The sequence below is a fragment of the Physeter macrocephalus genome, chromosome 4, assembly GCF_002837175.3.
Source record: "Physeter macrocephalus isolate SW-GA chromosome 4, ASM283717v5, whole genome shotgun sequence".
NCBI classification, from domain to species: domain Eukaryota; kingdom Metazoa; phylum Chordata; class Mammalia; order Artiodactyla; family Physeteridae; genus Physeter; species Physeter macrocephalus.
In genome coordinates this window covers 100,829,569-100,855,772 of record NC_041217.1, presented here as the reverse complement: position 1 = coordinate 100,855,772, position 26,204 = coordinate 100,829,569, and the positions used below count along the sequence as shown (strand labels likewise).

At 37.8% G+C, this 26,204-nt stretch overlaps 1 protein-coding gene across 3 annotated transcripts in view; it reads left to right on the top strand.

The window, feature by feature from the left end:
• ABCD3 (ATP binding cassette subfamily D member 3) overlaps positions 1-26,204 on the top strand; it is an 89,595-nt gene that overhangs the window by 28,502 nt on the left and 34,889 nt on the right. For 2 of the 3 annotated variants that reach the window (XM_024119742.3, XM_024119743.3), the window contains 6 exons: positions 8,761-8,859; positions 12,703-12,791; positions 20,085-20,154; positions 21,539-21,636; positions 21,999-22,122; positions 24,322-24,378. In XM_024119742.3, the coding sequence (XP_023975510.1) occupies positions 8,761-8,859; positions 12,703-12,791; positions 20,085-20,154; positions 21,539-21,636; positions 21,999-22,122; positions 24,322-24,378 (537 nt within the window). Of the gene's footprint in view, positions 1-8,760; positions 8,860-12,702; positions 12,792-18,555; positions 18,626-20,084; positions 20,155-21,538; positions 21,637-21,998; positions 22,123-24,321; positions 24,379-26,204 lie in introns of all 3 variants that reach the window. The other variant, XM_028489109.2, reaches the window with a different exon arrangement.

Genomic DNA, 26,204 nt, shown 5'->3' with positions numbered 1-26,204 from the left:
TAAGGGCACCGCGTAAAGGAGCTCCAGAAACGGGCGTGGAGCTGCCGAAGAGACAGGAGACTTTTTCTTGCCTCTTTGCTTCCTGGGGCGCGAGGAGAGGGGATTAAGGGCACCACTTAAAGGAGCTCGAGAAACGGGCGCGGAGCTACTGAAAAGAGACTTTTTCTTGCCTCTTTGTCTCCTGGTGCGAGAGGAGAGGGGATTAAGCGCACCGCGTAAAGGAGCTCCAGAAACGGGCGTGGAGCTGCCGAAGAGACAGGAGACTTTTTCTTGCCTCTTTGCTTCCTGGGGCGCGAGGAGAGGGGATTAAGGGCACCACTTAAAGGAGCTCGAGAAACGGGCGCGGAGCTACTGAAAAGAGACTTTTTCTTGCCTCTTTGTCTCCTGGTGCGAGAGGAGAGGGGATTAAGCGCACCGCGTAAAGGAGCTCCAGAAACGGGCGTGGAGCTGCCGAAGAGACAGGAGACTTTTTCTTGCCTCTTTGCTTCCTGGGGCGCGAGGAGAGGGGATTAAGGGCACCACTTAAAGGAGCTCGAGAAACGGGCGCGGAGCTACTGAAAAGAGACTTTTTCTTGCCTCTTTGTCTCCTGGTGCGAGAGGAGAGGGGATTAAGCGCACCGCGTAAAGGAGCTCCAGAAACGGGCGTGGAGCTGCCGAAGAGACAGGAGACTTTTTCTTGCCTCTTTGCTTCCTGGGGCGCGAGGAGAGGGGATTAAGGGCACCACTTAAAGGAGCTCGAGAAACGGGCGCGGAGCTACTGAAAAGAGACTTTTTCTTGCCTCTTTGTCTCCTGGTGCGAGAGGAGAGGGGATTAAGCGCACCGCGTAAAGGAGCTCCAGAAACGGGCGTGGAGCTGCCGAAGAGACAGGAGACTTTTTCTTGCCTCTTTGCTTCCTGGGGCGCGAGGAGAGGGGATTAAGGGCACCACTTAAAGGAGCTCGAGAAACGGGCGCGGAGCTACTGAAAAGAGACTTTTTCTTGCCTCTTTGTCTCCTGGTGCGAGAGGAGAGGGGATTAAGCGCACCGCGTAAAGGAGCTCCAGAAACGGGCGTGGAGCTGCCGAAGAGACAGGAGACTTTTTCTTGCCTCTTTGCTTCCTGGGGCGCGAGGAGAGGGGATTAAGGGCACCACTTAAAGGAGCTCGAGAAACGGGCGCGGAGCTACTGAAAAGAGACTTTTTCTTGCCTCTTTGTCTCCTGGTGCGAGAGGAGAGGGGATTAAGCGCACCGCGTAAAGGAGCTCCAGAAACGGGCGTGGAGCTGCCGAAGAGACAGGAGACTTTTTCTTGCCTCTTTGCTTCCTGGGGCGCGAGGAGAGGGGATTAAGGGCACCACTTAAAGGAGCTCGAGAAACGGGCGCGGAGCTACTGAAAAGAGACTTTTTCTTGCCTCTTTGTCTCCTGGTGCGAGAGGAGAGGGGATTAAGCGCACCGCGTAAAGGAGCTCCAGAAACGGGCGTGGAGCTGCCGAAGAGACAGGAGACTTTTTCTTGCCTCTTTGCTTCCTGGGGCGCGAGGAGAGGGGATTAAGGGCACCACTTAAAGGAGCTCGAGAAACGGGCGCGGAGCTACTGAAAAGAGACTTTTTCTTGCCTCTTTGTCTCCTGGTGCGAGAGGAGAGGGGATTAAGCGCACCGCGTAAAGGAGCTCCAGAAACGGGCGTGGAGCTGCCGAAGAGACAGGAGACTTTTTCTTGCCTCTTTGCTTCCTGGGGCGCGAGGAGAGGGGATTAAGGGCACCACTTAAAGGAGCTCGAGAAACGGGCGCGGAGCTACTGAAAAGAGACTTTTTCTTGCCTCTTTGTCTCCTGGTGCGAGAGGAGAGGGGATTAAGCGCACCGCGTAAAGGAGCTCCAGAAACGGGCGTGGAGCTGCCGAAGAGACAGGAGACTTTTTCTTGCCTCTTTGCTTCCTGGGGCGCGAGGAGAGGGGATTAAGGGCACCACTTAAAGGAGCTCGAGAAACGGGCGCGGAGCTACTGAAAAGAGACTTTTTCTTGCCTCTTTGTCTCCTGGTGCGAGAGGAGAGGGGATTAAGCGCACCGCGTAAAGGAGCTCCAGAAACGGGCGTGGAGCTGCCGAAGAGACAGGAGACTTTTTCTTGCCTCTTTGCTTCCTGGGGCGCGAGGAGAGGGGATTAAGGGCACCACTTAAAGGAGCTCGAGAAACGGGCGCGGAGCTACTGAAAAGAGACTTTTTCTTGCCTCTTTGTCTCCTGGTGCGAGAGGAGAGGGGATTAAGCGCACCGCGTAAAGGAGCTCCAGAAACGGGCGTGGAGCTGCCGAAGAGACAGGAGACTTTTTCTTGCCTCTTTGCTTCCTGGGGCGCGAGGAGAGGGGATTAAGGGCACCACTTAAAGGAGCTCGAGAAACGGGCGCGGAGCTACTGAAAAGAGACTTTTTCTTGCCTCTTTGTCTCCTGGTGCGAGAGGAGAGGGGATTAAGCGCACCGCGTAAAGGAGCTCCAGAAACGGGCGTGGAGCTGCCGAAGAGACAGGAGACTTTTTCTTGCCTCTTTGCTTCCTGGGGCGCGAGGAGAGGGGATTAAGGGCACCACTTAAAGGAGCTCGAGAAACGGGCGCGGAGCTACTGAAAAGAGACTTTTTCTTGCCTCTTTGTCTCCTGGTGCGAGAGGAGAGGGGATTAAGCGCACCGCGTAAAGGAGCTCCAGAAACGGGCGTGGAGCTGCCGAAGAGACAGGAGACTTTTTCTTGCCTCTTTGCTTCCTGGGGCGCGAGGAGAGGGGATTAAGGGCACCACTTAAAGGAGCTCGAGAAACGGGCGCGGAGCTACTGAAAAGAGACTTTTTCTTGCCTCTTTGTCTCCTGGTGCGAGAGGAGAGGGGATTAAGCGCACCGCGTAAAGGAGCTCCAGAAACGGGCGTGGAGCTGCCGAAGAGACAGGAGACTTTTTCTTGCCTCTTTGCTTCCTGGGGCGCGAGGAGAGGGGATTAAGGGCACCACTTAAAGGAGCTCGAGAAACGGGCGCGGAGCTACTGAAAAGAGACTTTTTCTTGCCTCTTTGTCTCCTGGTGCGAGAGGAGAGGGGATTAAGCGCACCGCGTAAAGGAGCTCCAGAAACGGGCGTGGAGCTGCCGAAGAGACAGGAGACTTTTTCTTGCCTCTTTGCTTCCTGGGGCGCGAGGAGAGGGGATTAAGGGCACCACTTAAAGGAGCTCGAGAAACGGGCGCGGAGCTACTGAAAAGAGACTTTTTCTTGCCTCTTTGTCTCCTGGTGCGAGAGGAGAGGGGATTAAGCGCACCGCGTAAAGGAGCTCCAGAAACGGGCGTGGAGCTGCCGAAGAGACAGGAGACTTTTTCTTGCCTCTTTGCTTCCTGGGGCGCGAGGAGAGGGGATTAAGGGCACCACTTAAAGGAGCTCGAGAAACGGGCGCGGAGCTACTGAAAAGAGACTTTTTCTTGCCTCTTTGTCTCCTGGTGCGAGAGGAGAGGGGATTAAGCGCACCGCGTAAATGGAGGCTAAACAATACACTACTTAATAACGAAGTGATCACTGAAGAAATCAAAGAGGAAATCAAAAAATACTTCGAAACAAGTGACAATGGAGACACGATGACCCAAAACCTATGGGATACAGCAAAAGCAGTTCTAAGAGGGAAGTTTATAGCAATACAATCATACCTTAAGAAACAGGAAACATTCGAATAAACAACCTAACTTTGCACCTAAAGCAATTAGAGAAAGAAGAATGAAAGAACCCCAAATTTAGCAGAAGGAAAGAAATCATAAAGATCAGAAAGCTATTTGATTCCCAAATCCTTGTTTCCATAATACTGTGCTGCCCCCAATCTGTTGTTGGCAAAGTCTTTCTTTCCCTTTTAAAAGTAATGTAACATTTAGCTATCTGGTTTACAGCACTCCTCGTTTCTAAAATCTTTAAATCATACCGCTTTCAGCCTTCTCCGAAGTGCTCTCAACTTCCTGTGATGTAATTCACCTAGCTGAGAAGATGGGAATTCAGACAGAACACAGAAACATTGTAGGGTCTCTGCATACTTCTGGGATACCAATCCCACTTACTAGCGTTTGGTCTGCCTTCTTCATTCCTGTAATCATCCTTGATAGAGAAGACTGAAACAAAACGAGAGTTAAGGAAGTGTTCGTTTTCTTTGTCCTCCATTACCTGGTATTTTGTCGGCAATACTACATCCATTGCTTGGTGGTCTTTCTTCTAGCACTGCCAAAAACCCCTTCCTGATTTTTCTTTACATTTTCTGTCCTGCAAGGCTGAGCTCATTTTGAACTTTAGCCATACTGGGACTATTCTTGGATGCTTCACGCTTCTTTTATTCATCTTTAGTTGTATACTCTTCATTCCATCCTTCATGTAAGTTTTCTCTAGATCTGGGATATTTTTTTCAGAGTCACCTGTGTAACTTCTGACATGTCTCTCTTTTCTCTTTCTTTTTATGATCATTTAAAGGTAAAAAAAATTGTTAGAAAGTTAAAAATTCAGTTAAAATGTAAAACTTGTGCTTTTGGAGGTTTCCAAGTACTCTTGACCCATCTTACCTTCTCTTATATAATCTCAAGTCCCTTATAGAATCCCATATAGATTCCCCTATGGAATCTCATTTTCACATTTTTAAAGGAATACCTGATTATACCGGGGTTTCTCCTTTCTACCCATCTGATATTTAAGAATAAGAAGGTTGATTTCTGCTTATATTCTTGCTACTTCTATGACGACAGACAATTCCTTTCTGTTACTGTTTTGGTCTGGAATGGCACTTCTTCCAGGTAGTGCTGAAATGTCAGCATTCAAGTTAAGAACTTCTCAAATACTGTACTTTTAATCAAATAAAACTTCACATATAATTTTTGGTATCTGTTCCCATGACTACAGTCTTTCCCTGTGCTCATTTTCTGATCTATTAGGGACACATATCTGGTTGGTGGTCTCCCAAAAACTCTCAGAAATATTGTTTCTATATTTTGCCCTTATCCTCACCACATACACTTCAACTTGCTTCCATACCAGGTTCATTAGTTTCAACATAGTTGTTATAGGCAGAATCAACTGTATCTTCTGCCTACTTGACTACCTTTTCTAACCTGTCATTTCTTTGGCCTAGGACACGCTCCACTTTTTAGTCAGATCTTAAGTCTCATCCAACTAAGTCTCAATACTACTATGAGATCATATTTACCCTGCTAGTCTATCACTGTAATAAAATGTATTACCCATGTTTTTTAGGAAAAGATCTCATGATTTTAAATACTTTTTTACTAAAAACAAATGAATAGTCATATCTTAAGATATGCCAAATTTTGGGTGAAAAATATATATAAACTTTTGTTTATCTGTAATTAAGTTATAGTCTAGTGTTCTAACACACCATGCACATACATACATTCTTCTTAAGAAAAAACATTTTAGAGTCTTTACAACACTATTTCACGATAGATTTAAATTTTTCAATAATCACTTTCACACAAACTTAGCAGGTCCTTTTCACTCACTGAATTAGAAACTGTATTTTATGAATATTTTAAAAATTAATTATCAGTTTCGTGTATCAGATTATTTCTAATTTTCTTCCTTTAGGATTCACCAAAAGCCCAGCTACGCCGGACAATAGAATGTTGTCGGACCAACTTATGTAACCAGTATTTACAACCTACACTGCCCCCTGTTGTTATAGGTAGGTTAGCAGAGAAAAGTGCAATCATGATTCTCAGTGAAATATTTTCTCTGGTTTTAACAATAAGCAAGCTTTCTAGAGTTCAACACTACAAGTTATTTTTTCCTTTTAAGATGTGATCGAAAGGTAATATGTCTTTTTCATTGTTTACTTCCATTATCAGGTCCATTTTTCGATGGCAGCATTCGATGGCTGGCTTTGCTCATTTCTATGGCTGTCTGCATAATTGCTATGATCATCTTCTCCAGCTGCTTTTGTTACAAGTAAGATAATTATTTTGATGCAAAATATTTTGTTGAATATTAGATATAAACAGTTGTTCTTAAAGCCAGTAGGCAGAAACCATTGACAATGTATTTCAGGAACCATTAACTTGTATTTTCTGGTTATCTCCTTTAATTAACTATATTATAGTTTCTTAAGGGAACAGAGGACCTTACTACTAATCAATTAATTGGACACTACATTATACTTCTTGTTATGTTCATGAGTACTTAAGATATTCTTATTTATAGAATATTGAACTTTCTTATATCTAAATTTAAAAACCTGACCCCATATATGCACTACCAAATGTAAATTAGATAGCTAGTGGGAAGCTGCCGCATAGCACAGGGAGATCACCTCTGTGCTTTGTGACCATGAGAGGGGTGGGATAGGGAGGGTGGGAGGGAGGGTGATGCAAGAGGGAAGAGATATGGGAACATATGTATATGTATAACTGATTCACTTTGTTGTAAAGGAGAAACTAACACACTATTGTAAAACAGTTATACTCCAATAAAGATGTTAAAAAAAAAAAAAAAAGAATGGTACAGCATCTTGATTATTTCTTCAGCCTGAGTCAGCCCTCCAGTCCAGGTGTTTGGTGTTTCCTGACTTTAGGAAGTATATCGTTCCCTTTATGGATTCAAATGTAATGAAAATAATAAAGTCAGCTTTCAGACAGCTTAAGAAATAGGAGCAGTGACAACAGGGACAGAAGAAAAAGAGGAGGAGGAATTATATACCAGGTAAACTGCTAATTATATACAACGTGCTTCATTGTTACTTTCTTATAACTTTTTTTTAAACCTTCCTCATTGTTTGCCCTAGATCATTTCTTGAGAACAGCTGGAAATAGTTGTCCTGTGTTTAAGTCAGAAGGTGGCCGTTTCACCTTGGAATTATTCTGTCTAAGGCTCAAGCTAGGGATGGAGAAGGTACTGACTTCAGGTGGGATGAAGTGTGGTAGGGAGGCAGTGACAGGAGGGAAACGAGAGTAGAAGTCTTTCTTTAAAGGTAGTTGATGTACAGTGCTTTCTCTTTATTCTTTTCTTCCTATACTTTCTCAGTTTGGCGAGGTGAAAGGGGAGATTTAGGTTGAAGTTGTAAGGTTTGGCTTGAAGAGAATAGGCTAGCTAGAGTAAATAGACTGTGAGTAGGGCATTTTGTGTTTTGTTAACTGGTGTGTCCCCATGGTTTAAAACAGTGCCTTGGGCCAAGTAAATATTGAATGAATGAATATATACATGTGTGAATGAAGTAGACTGGGCCTGTGACTCATTGGGATGGGGTTTACAACCTTTGTACGGTTTGAAAGACCTGAACTCTGTTCCAGCAGTTACACGGTAGGTTGGTTCTTATCCAATTCTTTCTGTGTTAGTCTTTCTGATCTAACTCTACACACCCAGTGCCTTCATCTCTTGTCTACAATCCTGTACAATATGCAGTGTCTGTTTATTAGGATTACATATATAAAGCCCTTAGCACAGTGTGTGACATATGGATGGTAGCTTATTATTCTAATTCAGTACACAAACAACTCACTTAAGGTTTATCAAGTTAGATATTAATTTAATTAAAGCATATTTACAGCAAAGTTTGTCTAACTAATAGAATTTACTATACCATGGGTATTTGTTTATCTAGAGCATAGTAGTTAATACATAAGTGAGATGTGATTATAGGAGTTGGGGAAAGGAGCTCAATTGGGGATGGGGTCCTTCTGGAGAGTCTTGCCTATTTCGAGAAGTTTCTTCTGCCTGTTCCTCCAGACAGCCCAAGGGTAATAAAGTAAATAACATCCACTATACCCAGTTCCTGTCACTCTTTCCTTATCCTTGCAAATGGTTTTATAGCTCTATTTTCTTGGACCAGTGAAAATGAAGAAATATCTGAGGGTAATAAAATGATTTACTGCTCTTACTTGTTGTCAGTGATTTCCCTCTACACTGACAGTAAACTCTAAATCCTTCTATGGCTTCAGGGCTCTGTTTTTTATAGGTCCTGCACATCTCTTCAGCTTCTCTCCCTTTGTCCCCTCTGCTCTAGCAGCAATGTCATCTTGCTCTTCAGTGTGCATACCAATTTTATTCCTGACCTGGGTTTTGTGCTTGGTGTTCCCTGTGCTTTACTACCCTCCCCCAAAGAGACCTTTCTTCTCATACTTTTCTGGATCATTCTTTTTCTCTTGACCCTGCCTAGTCTATGTGTAACAATTTATTTATTGGTTTATTTTTATCTGGGTTTCCCCTGCTAGAATGTGAACTGTATGAGTGAGGGAACCTTGTCTGTCTTTGAATTTGTAAGGAAGAGTGCATATTAGAAATGTTAAATGATAAATCTAGGAATCCAAAAGTTTCCTGTAATTGATAGCAAGAAAATTCCTGTTCAGGATATTTTAAAAATTCTGTTGTTAATAAGGAAGTGGATGATGAACAAACAGTAATGATATGGATAATGGCCATTTCTTAGCTGTCCTCTGACCTCATCTTCTACTACTTTCTCTTGCTCACAACTCCAGCCAGATAGGCCATTTTATTGTTAAATGAGCTTTTAGCTTGGTATTTGGCATTTGCTGTTCTGTTTGCAGTGTTCTTTTTCCAGATATTTCTGCAGCTTCACTTCTGAAAGGAAGTTCTCACTTCCTTATTCAGTTTTTGGTAACATCTTAGTTCCTTGAAAGCATGTTTGAATATGAAGAGTAGTACAGGACTATGTTCTTCAAATGCAGTATCCATCTTAATAGTTGTTTATGTTGCCTTAGATGAAACATGGTTCTTTAATCTTATTTGCTATAACTATTTTAAAAGCTTTCTTTCTTTTTTTTTTAATGTAGAAAGAGGGGAAAAAAGAACGAGCTGTGGTAGACAAGGTGTTTTTTTCAAGGCTCACACGAATTCTGAAAATCATGGTCCCTAGAACATTTTGTAAAGAGGTAAGTCTTATGAAACGATAATGTTAAGTGTTCAACTTTAAAGCTTATGTGAGATCAGAACAATAGAATTATAAAACCTTTGTTCTACTACAGGTCAAGTGTCTCCTCTGTAGGTAATGACGACTAAATTTTTGTCTAAATCACTGCCTGTCATGCAAGTACCCTTGTTGTTCAGTGCTAGTTTTTAAATGATTTTCTCTTGTTTATGAAATATTATTTTATTATATTTTATGTGAAATACTAGAGTACTTCAGTACAGCCAGCCTAAATGGTGTTGCTTTATTATAATATAATGAAAACGAGATTAAATTTAGAAAGACCTTTTTATTACATTAAGATGTTAACAAGTAGCATTGATATGGAATATGTTTGAGAGTTGCTTCTTCATATTTGATTAAATATGTTTTTAAGATACCTGAATTCAAGTATTTTCAGGAAGTGAACTGGTTGTAAGAATAAAGTTTTATTATTCTTTCATTTGCCCTTTTGTCAAGATTATCTTTGTCATGATTTATTAAGTATTTTAAAGATTAAAAAATAAAATAATGCTGTGTTCTCCATCTTTAATTACCTCAGTATTCTCCTTTTGTACATCTAGAAATATTATCACCGTTGACTCTTTCTCCTCCTCATACCTACCTCTCATCCTTTCAGTCACTGGTATCGGCTAATTTTTCTTTCTAAATATTCTTACCTAGATATTACAGTGTTCTTTAATTAGTCTCATTTCAAAGAATCTCTCCTTTTTAAATCTTTTCTGCCAAGTTTGTCTTCTTCAAACATAATTGTTTCCCACTGTTCAAATTTTAAAAAGCATTAGGTTTGTAATCTGTTGATAGCAGGAAAAGGATAAGACGTTCCAAAAGCACTATAATTCTCAAAGAAAATGCACATTCCTCCATCACACTGGACTTGCTCTCCTTCCCCTCACTTCAGCGTCATGTCTTATTGACTCTGCCCTTAAGAGACTCTAAAAAATAATAACATTTGGTTTTTTTCTAATTAGATAGAGATCCTATGTGTTTCTTGAAGAAAAATTGGAAAACGCACTTTTAAAATCTGCTTCGTCCCTTATATTTTAAATGTTTTCTCCAAGCATCCTTGAGTTTCTCTTTGATTAGTCCCTTACTTTCCATTTTTACTGTTCTCACTTGCTTGGATTATTATAGTCTCTTCTCCTTTTCTAACTAGTCTTCTTTCTAAAACCCTAATAAGAACACTTGGCTTCTTTTCTCCTATAGGGTAAATCACAACGTGACTTTGCTCTTCCTTTCCATACCATCTACTTGGAAGGTTCTTTGCTGTTTTGTAGCCAGGCCTTGTGCCCTCATGCTTTCATGACACCATGTTTGTGACAACACCCCTAACAAAATCAAATATGTTTAAAAAACAGCTTAATGCTCTTTATCTTCTTTGTGAAGGTGTCCCGTGACTCTCTGGATATAATTAATTGTTTTCTCATTCTACAATCTACCTGACTTTGAAGAATCTTTGTTTAAAATACAAGCTTCTTCTCTGGAAAGATTTTTGTATTACCCCCCCTTATCAGTTAACAGCTTAATGTTCACTTAACCTTTTAGCAGAGTTTTGCTGAATATGAAATGAATGTGAGACATTGAATAGATCTCTGGGAGTTAGTAAGAAGGTAGATGGGCCTAACTTGGCCAACCTCCCAGTTCTGTCAAGGTGTATCCATGCCACAGAGCTATTTTACGAACCATCTTTGAGGGATATAAAAATCCGGGCTTAACCCCAGTTCAAGAAAGTGAAATAAACTCCAGTAGAAATCACAGATAGGGCTTTCCTGGCGGCGCAGTGGTTGAGAGTCCGCCTGCCGATGCAGGGGACACGGATTTGTGCCCTGGTCCGGGAAGATCCCACATGCCGCGGAGCAGCTGGGCCCATGAGCCATGGCCGCTGAGCCTGTGCGTCCGGAGCCTGTGCTCCGCAGTGGGAGAGGCCACAACAGTGAGAGGGCCCAGTACCCCAAAAAAAAAAAAAAAAAAAAGAAATCACAGATAATTGGAGGTAGAGATAGATTAATCAATGTATGAAATAAAAATACTGCATATGAACTTATGGAAGTTCATCTGTATCATAAGGTGAGGGACTGCCTAAATCAGGCTTATCTTTAGTTTCTGACATATTCTTTGAACCCAGTAATGGTATTATGGTGATTTTGAGGACAGCCTTTGCATAAAAAGGCATTTCAGGACTGTCAGTAATCAAAGTTCGGCAGATTTTGCTAAATGAGACAAGTAAACTTGATAATTATTTAAAGAAAAATTAAGCAAAGTATATAAAATAAAGGAAAAAATAAACCATCTTTGTCTAATGTTGCCTTTATTCCTCAAATGATTAATTTAGGATTGAGGCTGTACTTAAGGTCTGAATTAAAAGTTAGCATTACCATTAAATTGTCATCTACAGATAGGATTTATTAAAATCAGTAGGTTCTTCTGTTGTCAGTTTAATACCTAACTTGGAGATGGTGGGACAGGGTAGGAAGATGGTATCTTTCTTGCTGGACAACTCTGGCAAACGTTGGGGGAGCAGCTGTCACAACTCAGTCGTGTAGACTTTCTTTGACATTGTCTTCTTTCTTATGGATTCATTTATTACTTCCGTGTTTATGACTCCCTGCCTTGTCTTTCACTTAAGGGCTGTATTTTCAGTACCTTCACCTTTTTTAAAAAACAAGATTTGTTTTGCAAAAATTACAAAAGTCATAGATGCATTTGCCCCTCAATTCCATAACTTTGAAATCAAACACCTTATCCAACAAACATTTCCCCCTGCCACAGACCCTCTTCTCTGACTTTAGCTTCTATGCTGCTGTCATATTTTTCCCATTTAGAAAGTTTAAGGTCACCTTTGAATGGGTGTGTGTTGCAGTTGGAGCCTGGAGGGTAGATTTTCATCCCACACAAAGACAACTCCTAGCCAGCCACTCAGCCTCTCATTTCTCCCCCACGAAGATCCATCTTGCCCAGCATTGCTTAAGTAATGCTCTGTAAACAACACTTTTTAATATTTTGTTCTACCTAAAAGCTTGCAGTAGTTTTATAAGCTCTGCTGGATATGCAATACCATAATGCATATGGTTTTAATCTATTTTTTATTTTCCATTAAATCTTTCATCTTTTTTTTTTTACTCGTAATCGTCATTTTCTCCTTTGTTTTACTTGGTTTATTTAATGTATTTCTAATGTCATAAGCCTTTTTTGCTACCTCAGACCTTTCAATCCTGCCACTTATCACATGAAGTGATGCAAATATACTTACCTACACTGGTCTGCTTTCTTACATTTTATGTGTAAATCTTGCCTTAATAACTAAATTGAAAGCCCTGCAAGGGCAGGGGCACTGTTAAGAGATTTTTCTAACAAACCGAACCAAATTTATTCTACTTAAGCAAAATTTTAGGCTTCAGTATTTGTTCTTAACTGTATATTGGTAGTTGTCATTTTTCTTTATTAGAGTTGTATATTAAAAACATAGGACAATCACAATACACTGTGATTTCGGTAGTCTAAGTTATACTGCTGGTTTCTGTCATTGACTAATTATATGAAGGCAAATCATTTGACCTGCCTGGGATTCACTTTTGAATCTGGATGAAAAATTAGATTAAATGTTCTATAAGGCCTTTTCCATTTACATTATATTTTAAACTTCTTTCAAAATTATATTTAAAAATAACCTGTAGGTAAAATGTCAGCCAACTACATTAAAGCTAGAATAAAGCTTTGAATTTAGAAACCAAAAATCTTTACCAAAGTAATGTTTCTTTTAACTTTCTAAAATGCATTTAATTAATTTGCTATACCTCGTTTATTTTAGACAGGTTACTTGATACTTATTGCTGTTATGCTGGTGTCTCGAACATATTGTGATGTTTGGATGATTCAGAACGGGACACTCATTGAAAGGTACTTTTCATCTTCCTCCTGTATGTATGAAATATTAATTTGTGTCATATTTAAGTATTATTTTAAGCAAGAAATAGATTCTAAGTTAGGTATAAATACTTAAGTCAAATTATGTCTTTGTTCATTTACTTAGTAGATATTTATTGTCTTCCTTGTGCCACAGGCAGTGATAGGGATGTACCCATGAGTGAACAGGAGAGACCCTGTACCAAGCCCTGCAGAGCTGGCCGTTTATAGAGGGTCAGAGACAAGTAAACAGAAAATTATGGGACTTCCCTGGCGGTCCAGTGGTTAAGACTCCAGGCTTCCACTGTAGGGGGTATAGGTCCGATCCCTGGTTGGGGAACTAAGATATCGCATGCCCCCGGGGCACGGCCAAAAAAAAGAAAGAAAATTAATATGCAGTATAATAAATGCTGTAGTGGGAACTTAAAAAGTCACCAAGCTGGATGTCTGAAATTCATGAGATAATTTGAGAAAAATATCAAAGCATTTCAGGGAATCACGTTGAGAATGTTTATTAAACAGAAATCTTAGACATTTTCTTCAGTTTCTGAAGTTAGTGCTTTATATATTTTTTCATTATAGTCTTTGTACACATTAATCACTGCAATTGACGATTTGGAATTTAAAAACAAAAAAACAGTGGGGATATTAACATTTATCTGTTAATAAAGGATTTATTCCTCATGATACCAATTTGAATGTCAGTAAAAAATTTTTTCTTGGAATTTTGTTTCCTGGCATGCAGTATTTTATCAGAAAATTTCTTAAAGTACTTAATATAACATAACTGTTTGAATGACAGTACTTAAAATTTTTAAATGCTCCCAAATTTTGAAAGTTTTTTTCTGACATCCTTGATTTGTGTGTGGCTTAGAGGATTTGTAGGAGAGGCAGAACGCTTTATGCAGGTGTTTTCTGACTCATCTCTCCAGAAGAACAAAGAAGGTTATCTGCATAGGATTAAAGCGCCGACCACGTGCCTCTGAATATGTGTAAATGGTATAGACGCCAATATTCAATTCAGGTCTCCCTGAATCCTTTGGTCAGTCCCATGCCTTTTTATTTTAATCAAAGTAATATATGAAAAGCTTAAAAAGTAAAACATGAATATAGTTTAATATCAAATAGCCTTATAGGACTTAATCACAAAAACATTAGTTCTGTGCCTCATTCCTCCCACCGGTAACTGTCATTCCTGGAGCCAGTTGTCTTCTGTTCTTTTTACTGTTTCATCTCTTATTTTGTCTCTGCATTTCATTGTAACACACTTATGTTACTGTCTCTAGATTTTTCAGTCTTAGAGACTATGCGTGTATTTATTTCTCTTTTGGAAGATGAGAATTAGCTTTTTTACACTCCTACCCATGTCTGCTCATTCTCTCAATGTTATCTCACAGTTTTTTGTTAAATCAGAATTTGTTGTTTACATGATTTTGACTTTTGTTTACAGCTGAGCCAAATGCTCTTCTTTGGTAGTTTCTTTTATATACAACTTCTTTTCCTGGCATTTATAAATTGCAAGTTTTTGTGTACATTAATTTTTTGCCTACTTCTTACTAATTCAGCTCGAGCTTATTGACAACACTGTAAAATCTCAGTATTGTAATATGTCAAACACACTAGATAGCTTAATGATTTTTATCTGTTACCATCCCACCCCATACCTCTTGTTAGTTTTCTGTCCTCCGGCTCTCATTAGGATTGATTGTGCTTTAGCTTCACTAAATAGCAGTCATGTTTGAATTTACTTTTATCATGATCTTAGGAATTTTTTTCTTCCTTCTTTCCTGCATTAAATAACTCCTATTTTCTGGATCTTTTGCTTTCCTCTTCCTCAGTTTACTTTCTCATTTTGGCAGATGCAGTCTTTTTCTGAGAAAAGGTTACAAGGGAAGTAAAATTTTGAGACCTTGTGGGTCTGATAAAGTCTTCTACTCTCACACTTGATTGATAATTTAGCTGTATTTATTCATTCTAAATTGGAAATCACTTTTCTTCAGAATTTGGAAAGCATCACCCTGTTGTCTTCTATAGGGCTCTGTGGTTCTCAACCTTGGCTGCAGTACAATTAGAATCATCTGGGGAATTTTGAGACCTACTAATGCCTGGGCCCACCCCTAGAGATTCTGATTCAATCAATCATTACTTTTTGAAGCATCCCAGGTGATCCTAACCTTGATCCCAGCCAAGGTTAAAAACCACTGATCTAGCTTCCACATTTGGTGTTGAGTCCCATTCCTGTGCTGATTGCCCGCCCTTAGCAGCGGATCTTCTTTTACCTGCTTTGGAAGCTTTTATTATTTCTTTTTTTTTTTTTTTTTTTTTTTTGTGGTATGCGGGCCTCCCTCTGTTGTGGCCTCTCCTGTTGTGGAGCACAGGCTCCGGACGCGCAGGCCCAGCGGCCATGGCCCACGGGCCCAGCCGCTCCGCGGCATGTGGGATCCTCCCAGACCGGGGCGCGAACCCGGTTCCCCTGCATCAGCAGGCGGACGCGCAACCACTGCGCCACCAGGGAAGCCCTGTTATTTCTTTATTGTTGATGTATTGCTGGTGTTATGGGAATTTCACTGAACGTTGGTGTGAATTTTTTTTCATTCCTTGTGTTTGTGCTAGGCACTAGGTGGGCTTTTTTCAATCTAGAAACTCATTCTTCATTCTGAAGAATGAAATTTTCTTGTGTTTTTTAAAAAGTTCTTCCTCTCCAGTTTTTTCTGTACTTTTTCTGGAATCTTAGTTGAATGTTGGACTTCTGGACTGATCTTCTGACTATAATTTCTGTACAGTTTACATCTCTGACATTTTTTATTATATTCTAGGAGATTTCTTTTCACTTTATCATCCAGTAAATTTTTATTTGTTTTAGTTTTATTTCCAGGAGCTATCTTTTTGTATGAATGTTCATTTTTGTAGCAGTCATTCTTTCAAGTCTGTGACTTTCAGTGTCCTTTGTTGTTCTGATCTTTGTCATTCAGTTTAGAGCTTTCCTTAAGCAGTCACTCTTGGCTGTGTATTCATATTTAACTTGCTAGAAGCCAAGTTGTGGGATTGTTGATTGTCTGGTTTCCCTGAAGGGAATTTGTAGGGGGAGTCTGGTCAGTTTTGTGTGTTTGTGCCCCAGTGAGGAATCATCTAACTAATTCTAAGAAGTTAAGCATGAGTGTAATTGAAGTGTTTGTTCATTGCTGCTAGCACATCAGCTTTAGCAGGATCAGTTTTGTTAAGTTCTCTTTCTATGAGCTTTGTGCACAAGTAATTTGAGTCATTTGTATAATTAATAGAGAGAAGACATTTATGTCTTTTTACATGATTATAGAATTTTATATTTTTTTCCTTTGATGGCTTTACTTATTATTTAAATGCCATATCTGTTAATAAAAATACAGGCTCCCCAACTGTAGTGTTATTAATTACCTGTGACAAAAATAACAGGTTACATCCACTGTGAATAACATTATATTAGATATCTGTGTACAGTCAGTCACATGATACATATAAAGAGCCCTGTACAATCATGGTATAGTACAGAAGATTATTTTTTAAAGTTTTTTCCCTTTTATTCAGATTTTGTGATTTCATGTTTTTGTAACCTAAAAGAATAATATTTAATTTTCTAAACTAGGGATTTCCAACTTTAATTAAATAGGTGCTTATTTTAATTTTCTCAAAGACAATGCTCTAGAGAAAATGCATCACTAAGAGTATGTGGTGCATTAATTTAATTGGTAATGATGGATAAGAGGAAAGTTATTATGTAGCATGAGCCAACTTATAATTCTACTAGAGTAATCAACTTGTTGGGTACTCAGCTTTAAAATTTAGTTATGAGATGTAGAAAAAATTAAAAAACAAAAATTTTAAGAGTTTTTAAGAAACGTATTATTTTGACATAATTTAAACTTGCAGAAAAGCTGCAAGAATAGTACAGGGAGCTTCCTTATACTCTTAAGCCAAATTCATGATTCCGAAGCAGTCATTTTATTTATTTGTTTGTTTGTTTGTTTATTGGCTGCATTAGGTTTTTGTTGCTGCGCATAGGCTTTCTCTAGTTGCGGTGCGCGGGCTTCTCATTGTGGTAGTTTCTCTTGTTGTGGAGCACAGGCTCTAGGTGTGTGGGCTTCAGTAGTTGCAGCAAGTGGGCTCAGTAGTTACAGCACGCAGGCCCTAGAGTGCATGGGCTTCAGTAATTGCAGCGCGTGGGCTCAATAGTTATAGCTCGTAGGCTCTAGAGCACAGGCTCAGTAGTTGTGGCACACAAGCTTAGCTGCTCCGCAGCTTGTGGCATCTTCCTGGACCAGGGATCAAACCCAGGCAGATTCTCAACCACTGCACTACCAGTGAAGTCCCTGAAGCAGTCATTTAAAAATTAATTGTTGAGGACTTCCTTGACAGTCCAGTGGTTAAGACTGTGCACTTTCACTGCGGGGGGCATGAGTTCGATCCCTGGTCAGGGAAGATCCCGCATACTATTGCAGTGTGGCCAAAATAAATAAATAAATAAAATTAATTGTTGAGTTTGGGGGTTTTTTGAGCACGAGCCACCTGTTTTCCTTGCTTGGCCCTGCAATAAACCTTTCTCTGCTCCCCCCCAAAAGAAACAAAAACAAAAGTTAATTGTTTATTTTCTCCTGAATAAAGATTTTTGAGCTTCTGCTGTGCATGAGATCTTTTGATATTTGGTCAAATTAAAAGTTTTTAAATATTGTGAATTTATAATATAGAACTGTTTTATTTGAAAAATTAACACATTTCTCTAACTTGCTACTAAAGCTACAGTGTAAACTTTATTTGTCTTTTCCATTTTGCCTCTTGCAAAGTATGTTTAGATTTATGTTCTTCTGCTAAAATAGAGTCACAAAGAGACTTGTTATGGTCCTTAATGTACTTAATTTTAACATCCTTTACATCTTTTAGGCTTACTTGTTAGCAGTGACTAATGACTTCGGAGTGGGGCAGATTTTAATAGGGCAGACCCCTTCTTTAAGGTAGAAACTGGCAATTCTATGATATGGAAGGTAATATTTCATATCTTGTTGCTGCTGCTGGGGAGGAAGAAATTCCCCTCTGCCCTTCTAGGTTCTTCTGGCTGGTCTAAGAATTAAATGGGCGTGATACAGATTAACAGGAGAAAATCAAACAAAAGTTTAATAACATGGGTACATGGGAGAGACTTAGTAACTCGCCAGAATGGCTGAAGCCCTCATCTTGAATACCATCTTCAGCTAACGACAGAGAGGATGTTGGGGGTAGGGGTTTGAGACTTCACAGGGGAGGAAGGCAATTCACATGAGGATGGAAAAGCAAATGTTTGGTAAACAAATGTTTGCTGGGCCTTGTGGAGACTCTGGGACACAGCATGGACTCTGATCTCTAGGTCCTGCCTACTTTCCCCGCACACACTTAGCCCATATGGTTTGCAGATATCTCTGGTCATAGCTCTATTCTGAGAGCAGGCCCTTTTATCTAAATTTTTTAGGCAGCTAAGGGGGAGGCAAAAAGAAAGACTTCCTGAGGCTTCTGTTTCTTAAAAATAATCAGCCTAAAGTAATCCTTATGCCAAAGAAACACATTTTGGGGTGGCAAAGTTTGTTCCCCTATACTGCCGTATGTAATCATAAATATATATTTTATTTTTAACCACTTGGCTGTAAGTAGCATTTTAAAATTACCAAACTGTCTTAAGATTCCTGTATGTTTTAGAAGTAACTCTAATTGGGACTACTCTAAAATTACTTTATTGATGATTATTTTTCTTTTGCAGCGGAATAATAAGCAGAAATAAAGCTTTATTCAAGAAACCATTTTTTAAATTTGTAGCTGCTACTCCAGTGGTAAACTATTGCTGAATGATGGCATGTGCTTTACCAAAGTTTGATAATCTTGTGTGTTTCACAGCTTGGGCAGCACTAAAGCACTTTGGTTTTATGTAAAGTTTGGTTCAAATAATTTTAATTTAAACCTCTAAACTTTTGTACTTAATTACTTTTTGTCTCTAATATTCTTATTGCTGTAAACAACATTTTTGTGTGGCTCTATTTTAACTTTTTTCTAGTTCAGCTTAAAAAAAATTTTTTTTACACTTTTTAGCAGCTATGTCAAAATTGGACTATTAATTTTTCTATCGGTCTAGAGTAACGTTTCCCAGAGTATGTTCTTTGGAATCTTAGCTATGATGGAGGAAATGCTAGTGCTACAAAGCTCTCTCAGAGAGTTTTACAATGCATATTATACATTAGAGCTTTGAGAGGGCCTTTGGTAAAGACATTTGTTAGCGTTAACTCAGGTTTTCGCAAATTTATTTGACCATGGAACATTTTTGCTCTAAAAGATCAGTTCATGTTACTTGGCATTATTCATCTACTCCCTCATAAAAAGCAAATTATTTATCAGTATGTATACCAGTCATTTTTTGTGTGTAGAGCTAGGTTTGAATCATTTAGCGCATTGTTTTTCAAAATATGGTTAATTTACTTCTAGGAATATTAACATTATCTTTGCACTAGACCACAGACATTTGGTAGTCAGAGATCCTTTACTTATAATGATATAATGGCTTTCTAGCTTTTTAAAAAAGTAGTGGAACCCTTTAAATAAGTTCTTAGTGGATATTTTAAAAACAGATAAATATTTAAAATAGATTAAAAATAGATAAAAGATCTGGTTTCATTGAAATCCCACTGCCATCTTACTTGGTAAAATTTTCTTAGGACCACAGTCAATCTCATTCTTAGCTGTTTCAGCTTTACAATAGCAGAATTGAGTAGTTGCAACAGAGACCTTATGGCCCACAAAGCTTAAAATGGTTGCTCTTGGCCCTTTATAGTAAGAATTTGCTCATCTGTCATTAGTCTTGTCTCCTTGCCATTAGTTCATACAAATGACAGGATGTTAAAATATTTAAAAGCAAACAAAGAAATAGTACTTTGTTTTATCCACAGTAATCCATTCCTGGGTCTATAAAGTTGTTAATTGTTTCATCATATAAAACCCCTTTTGTGACTGCTTAAGTATAAGCCTGCTGTTTAATTACCATTTTTACAAAGGAAAGAACTAGCTATCTTTCTTATTTAATTTTGCCGTTTGTAGAGTGATTTCCAAGCAAGCTGTTTAAAATGACGGAATTTCAAAAGTTAATGTTTTTGTAAGAAAATGTTTTTAGCATCTTTTTTCTTATTGATTCATTTGATTCAATGAAAATTTCCAAAAATAGTTTTAGAGATTTAGAGAGGTTTTTTTAGTGTTAAATATTGCTTCTTTTGCAACTAATGCATTGCATGTGGTGGTTTGCAGTGGTATCATTGGTCGTAGCAGAAAAGATTTCAAGAAATACTTATTCAACTTCATCGCTGCCATGCCTCTCGTAAGTGTTAATTCTTTAAAAATTTTTACATAAGGAAAAAAATTGCATCTTACTGAAATCTTTTAGGATTTTTACTTATTAAGTTCTTTGAAGATTTATATACTAAGTTTTTTCAAGTTTAGTTTTGTAACTTATAGTGGAGTTTTTCAGTGCACAAACCTTTACACTAGATAGAAAAATTTAAAGGAATTATGTTTGGATCAGTTTCTGTGCATACATATGTAGGTGTATACAAGTGTAGATGATTTTTTCTTTGACCATTAGGCCAGGGTTTCTCAAATATTTAGTAACATCCCAGTAGATGGAAGTAGTACCCCTCCCCCAGTTGTGACAACAACAAAAAATGTCTTCAGTGTCTCCAAACATTGCCAAGTGGCCTGTGGGGGGCTAAGGTGAGGTTGTGGGGCAGTGAGCTGAGGGCAGAAATCCTGGGTGAGAATCATTGCTGTAGGCCATAAACTGTTACAGTAACTCGAACCACTAATGTAATGTAATTTAATTGGAATTTATTGTCCAAATTTACTAAAAATAAACGTAAGTTGTCCAAAGCATAAGTAATTTTCTTAGCTTGAGTCTTTATTCTATTTTATCGGCACGATAAGAATTTTAGTATTGTATGTGTGGGAGTAAAAGGGAGGAGCTTGATTATAAAACTTAATTAATTAGAACATATGTCAGATTTAATAAAGCTTGAGGATAGACATACATGGAAGACCTTTTAAAATAGAAAATTGAGAAAAGCAGCATTGATGTCAATCAAAGATGGAGATTCAGCAGAAGACCAGGGTTTTCTTGAGAAAATTTTTATATTAATGTGACCTCAGAACTATGGAAGAATTAATTTTAATATAATGGTGGAAAAGAGTAGTAAAGTTGACTCCAGAAATAATCTAGAAGATGGCATTAGTTGGTATAAAACTTGTAGTAATTTTTTTAACAAATGCAAATACAGTGGGTATAGAGTTCCTTTGTCTACGGTTGTAGTGCTGGTAGCAGGAAAGAGAAGATATACTAAGCATAAATGTCAATACTCCTAAAGTTAGTTCTTTACACTGGATAGAAAGGTGACGGATTTGCTCTTTGGCTTGTTTATATCTCCCCCCCGCAAAAAAAGGTAACAAGGTGCTTCTCATAATTAATAATATTAATATATTCTAAAATTAATTTCCAAATAAAGGGTAATATAGCTAATTGCATTTGATTTAGCATGTTCTCTTTGTGTCTTTGGAAATGTTAAGTAAAACAGAACTAAATTATATCAGTTTGTACTATCAGTTATAAAAAATTTATAGGATTTGGAGACAAAATCAATGATAGGGAAATAAATTATAATTTAGTAAGTAGAAATGAAGCAAAATCAATAATATGTGTTTGTTTGTTTTAGATTTCTCTGGTTAATAACTTCCTGAAGTTTGGGTTAAATGAGCTCAAACTGTGCTTCCGAGTAAGACTAACTAAGTACCTCTATGAGGAGTATCTCCAGTAAGTGATAACCTATTTTTATATTCAAAATACTTAAACAATAATACTTACGATATTGAGATGTAGAAGTTTTTCTTTTTTATTTGATATGTTTTTCAAGAGGATTGCTCTTAGACCCAGAAGCATATAGGGAAAGACATCAGCTATTTGGAATCTAATCCTGGCTCTTCCATTAATTGGCCAGTGTCCTTCTCCAGAAGGACATCTGCATCTGCATCTCTAAAATAAATTAGAACAATCTTTAGGGCCTCTTCCAGCTCCAGATTTTTCTGTTTCTATGAATTTGCACTACATAGTATAATGTGAATTTTTTTGTTTTTAAAATCATTTGTTTTAAAGTCATCTTCTTATTGTTATTTTAGAACTTTCACATACTATAAAATGGGCAATCTGGACAACAGAATAGCTAATCCAGACCAACTGCTTACACAAGATGTAGAAAAGTTTTGTAACAGTGTAGTTGATCTGTATTCAAATCTTAGTAAGGTAAGTTTTTCTATTTTTATTGTTAATTTGCTTATTTTTGAATCTAAACAAATTTATATGGAATTGATTTGATGCACATAACAGCAGCATATAAGTATTTAATGCTTTTATAAGAAAATTATAGAGTTGTTATAATAATTTTAACTACAGTTACTTAATTTTTTATATTATTGGTGTGAGGTACTTTGTCCAAGAGCTGAGAATTGAGTGTCTTATAAAGATTTTATAAGAACTTTGCAGGCTGATTCCAGTAAAACAACAGAAACTTGGATTTTTATCTCTTGACCTGTGTACTTCTGGCAGTTGTTAGAAATTAATGGTCAATATATTTTTCATTCCACATTCATAACCCTAGGCTAGGACATATTCCTGCCCAATTCTCTGCTTCAGTGTCTCTAATAGATCATTTAAGTAATAGTCAAAAAATTTTCACAAGGTATTAGTACATTTCAGTTTTTTCTAATTACTGTTTTTCCTCCCTTTCCAGAATATTGCCAAAGCTTTTGACTCTGACCTTAACTAGTTTTCTTCCTGCTGATTATGTCAGCTCTTACTTCCTCTTCTTATCTCACCACCCTTACAGTTTTTGCTGTGGTCTTCTCATTAAGCCATCTTCTTTGCCATTACCTCCTGCGTTGGCTAGCACATGTAGAGGGCATCTATAAAACTGTCTGCCCAGCATTTCCCCCACCACTCTTCATCTTAGATGCCCCATTTCCCATCCAATCCACGTGACTGCTCTTGGTTTGTGGTCGGAGCTTGTCTCAAACTGGACCATTTGTAGTATCTTGCCTCTGACCACAATTGATCCAATTATCCAGTCTTAAGACAAAAAACTGTATACTAAAAGGGGCTGGGTCACATTGTAAGAATAGGAATGCTCCCATTTCAACCATGTGGATGGAAGGAGGATAGGCAGTTCTAAGAAAAGCGATATGTATCCATAAGAACTTCACCCCTCTTGATAGGCCCACTGCTAGGACACCTTTTCACTTCATGCCAAACTTTGTTCTTTATTTAGCTCTCTTTAAGTCTTTACTGATCCAAACTCTAGAAACTCAGACAGCTGCAAATTGTTCAGTAATTCAGCTGCTTTTTTCCCTCCACCCATCACCACATTTTAGTTTGTTCTCTGTGTGTGTGTAGGGGGGAGGTGCTGTATATAATATTTTTCATGTAATTCTGTAGACATTGTTGTGTATTCTTTATTACATCTTGGCACTTGAGTAGGTCCATAGCTCAGGACTTGTCACAGCTGCAGTAAAGAAAAATATTACCAAATTAATTGATTGTAGTAGTGCTATATACTACAGTATATTTACTTTATAAAATATCTGATTGTTTGAACTCTGACTTAAATTGAGTCATTATTTTTGTCAGTAACTTAAGTGTACTTGAATTTTATATATCTAAGTATATGTCTAAATATATCTAACTTCTTGATAATTCATAAGACAAGAAAGACAAGGTTCATCTTAGTACAAGCCAATTAATAAACCAAGCCACCTATCCTAATATAGTCAGAAAGGAGTGGCTTTGGACTTAAAGTAAATGAACACAGTTTGGGTTTCTTGAAAAACAGTTCAAAATATGTACAACTTTTGGTATGTCGGTTGAGTTGTCTCTGTGTGAGGAACAGTACATTAATGTATTATTTTAGTTCTAGGAGCTTGAGTTTTAGGTCAGAAAATTAGATTCATAAGCTCACTCACCATATTTCAACATATAGATGTTGTGATAAAATCAGACAACGTTAAGATCAGAAAGAGTCTCTCATTTTTCAGGTGAAGATATAAAGAAACCAGAAAAGCTGTTAGTAGATTTGGGGTTAAAACTCAGGTCATTTTATTCAGTGTTTTTATACTACATTGAGAAATTGCTAAGTAAGTAAGTAATGGTTAATTATCACAGCAGAGCTACCTTTGTTGATGGAAAGTGGTAAATACTTTTCCCAGTTGATGGTCAGTAGACATTGGTCAGGCTGTCTCCATTTTGAGTTTCTTGAGAGTGAGAACTGTGTCTTTTATGTATTCATTGAGCTGCATACTGTTACAGTACATTATACATAGTGGGAACTCTGCATGTTGACCTTTATGTGTTAAATGTCGAATAGCATTTTGTATTTAACATGTTTATTAGCTATCAGTCTAGGCAACCTAGTTCTTTTTAATTTTGAACCTTCTGATGTTTATTTTACAGCCATTTTTAGACATAGTTTTGTATATCTTCAAGTTAACCAGTGCAATAGGAGCTCAGGTAAGTGTACTTTTATTCTGTCTTTTAAATGGCTACAGTACTGTGCTGTGAATAGCTGGATGGTTTGTAAGAATTTTTATGTATCTCAAAGAATGTATTTTTTACAAGTGTACCTAATAAAGTCTGGTTATAAAATAATACCGTACTAGAGATTTTTAAAGTTTTCTAATTTAGCTTTTTAATTTTCCTTAAGCCAGACACTTGGAAAATTTTTGTGGCTTTACCAACCAGAAGTGCTTAAACGTTGAACATACGTGTATTTATTTTTGCAAAGTAATGTCTAAAAAGAAATTTGGAGACAGCTATTTTACTATGAAATTTGAATGTTTAAATACTTTTAGAATGGCCAGAACAGTTTCAAGAATATTTTATAATAATATAAATGGTTGACTATCCCATGAGCCTTATTAGGTGTCTCTCTGACATTTGTGTTAGTAAGAATGACCTTTATATTCTGAGTATTCTCGTTGAAGTCTAACTTTAGTCATTTAATATGTAGTATTGTTATATATTTATAACAATCATATAATAGTGTGGTTATTTTATGTATATATGTACATGTGTATGTATATACTTTCTGTAGTTGATTAATAAATAATTTATGTAGTGATTTTTGTTCTGTTCCAAAACATTGGGGAAAGCAGTTTTTTGTTTTAATTTTCTTGTCTATCTTCCTAACCTTTTGATATCCCGTAAGCCAGGTTTAATCATTCTTAAAACTTGTTTTTACTGTAAACAAGTGAATAGGCTTAATGCCTCTTATCGGTATATTGTAATATTTTGATGGTACTTATTACATGTTTATAATACTCAAGTATTATATTTAAATATATCTCCATGTGTTATTTTCTGATTTTGTATTTCTTAGGTAGAAACTATGTTTTAGTTATCTCTTTTGCCATACATCTAGTAATTGTTGAAATGCATTGAATCAATCATATTGAATTTAAAAATAATACACACTATATTCCATACACACTGTCTGAATAAAAAGATGAGTAAGACACAGTTCCTACTGAAGAGAGATTATGATCTGGTGAAAGGGTAGATATTCAGACAATTGTAATGCAGAGTGATAAGTCCAGTAATGGAAGTGTGGAAATATATTCATTGTCCAGAAGAATTGGAGGTGATATTTGCGCTGCTTTGAGGATGATGAGTAGGCTTCCATTAGACATGTTAGGCTTGCCAGACATAAGAACAACTTCATTGAATGGCATGTTCAGGAAACAGTTATTTGAGTATGGCAGAACATAGGATATATATGGGAATGAGGGAAGTACCTTCGATGAGCTTGGAAAGGCAAGCTTGAAGCTTCTCTCTTAGAAGGGTCAATGCGTGATGAGGTACTTTACCACATTAGAAAGTACGGCAGCTAGAAGCAAGACGCTGGAGAAGGGAAAGGCAGATTGAGCTCATTTGGGGGATTTGAGCTTGAGGTTCTACAGAGTAGTAAGCTTCAGATGTACAGTAAGTATTTGGAAATAACATCTTGTATTCTTAAGAGTGATGGGACTAGAGGTATAAATTTGGGAGGAGAAGGGAATTAAAGAGGAAACCTCAGGGAGTATTAACATTTAAAGAGAAGGCGAAAAAGAGGTTTGGGAGTTATTGTGGAATTAAGAGAGTACCGAGAAGAGTTCCATCAGAAGAGTTTTAGGTGCTGTAAAAGAAAGAGTGAGGACTGCAATTAGGAGTTTTTAAGTGAGCAAATTTGGGAGAGCTGGGGAAAGAGTGGTGGGAGGAGGAGTAGATGAGTAGTAAAAACAAAGAAGACCCAGTGTGTAATTTCTCAGAAAAGAAACAATTAAGGGAAAAAATTAGTC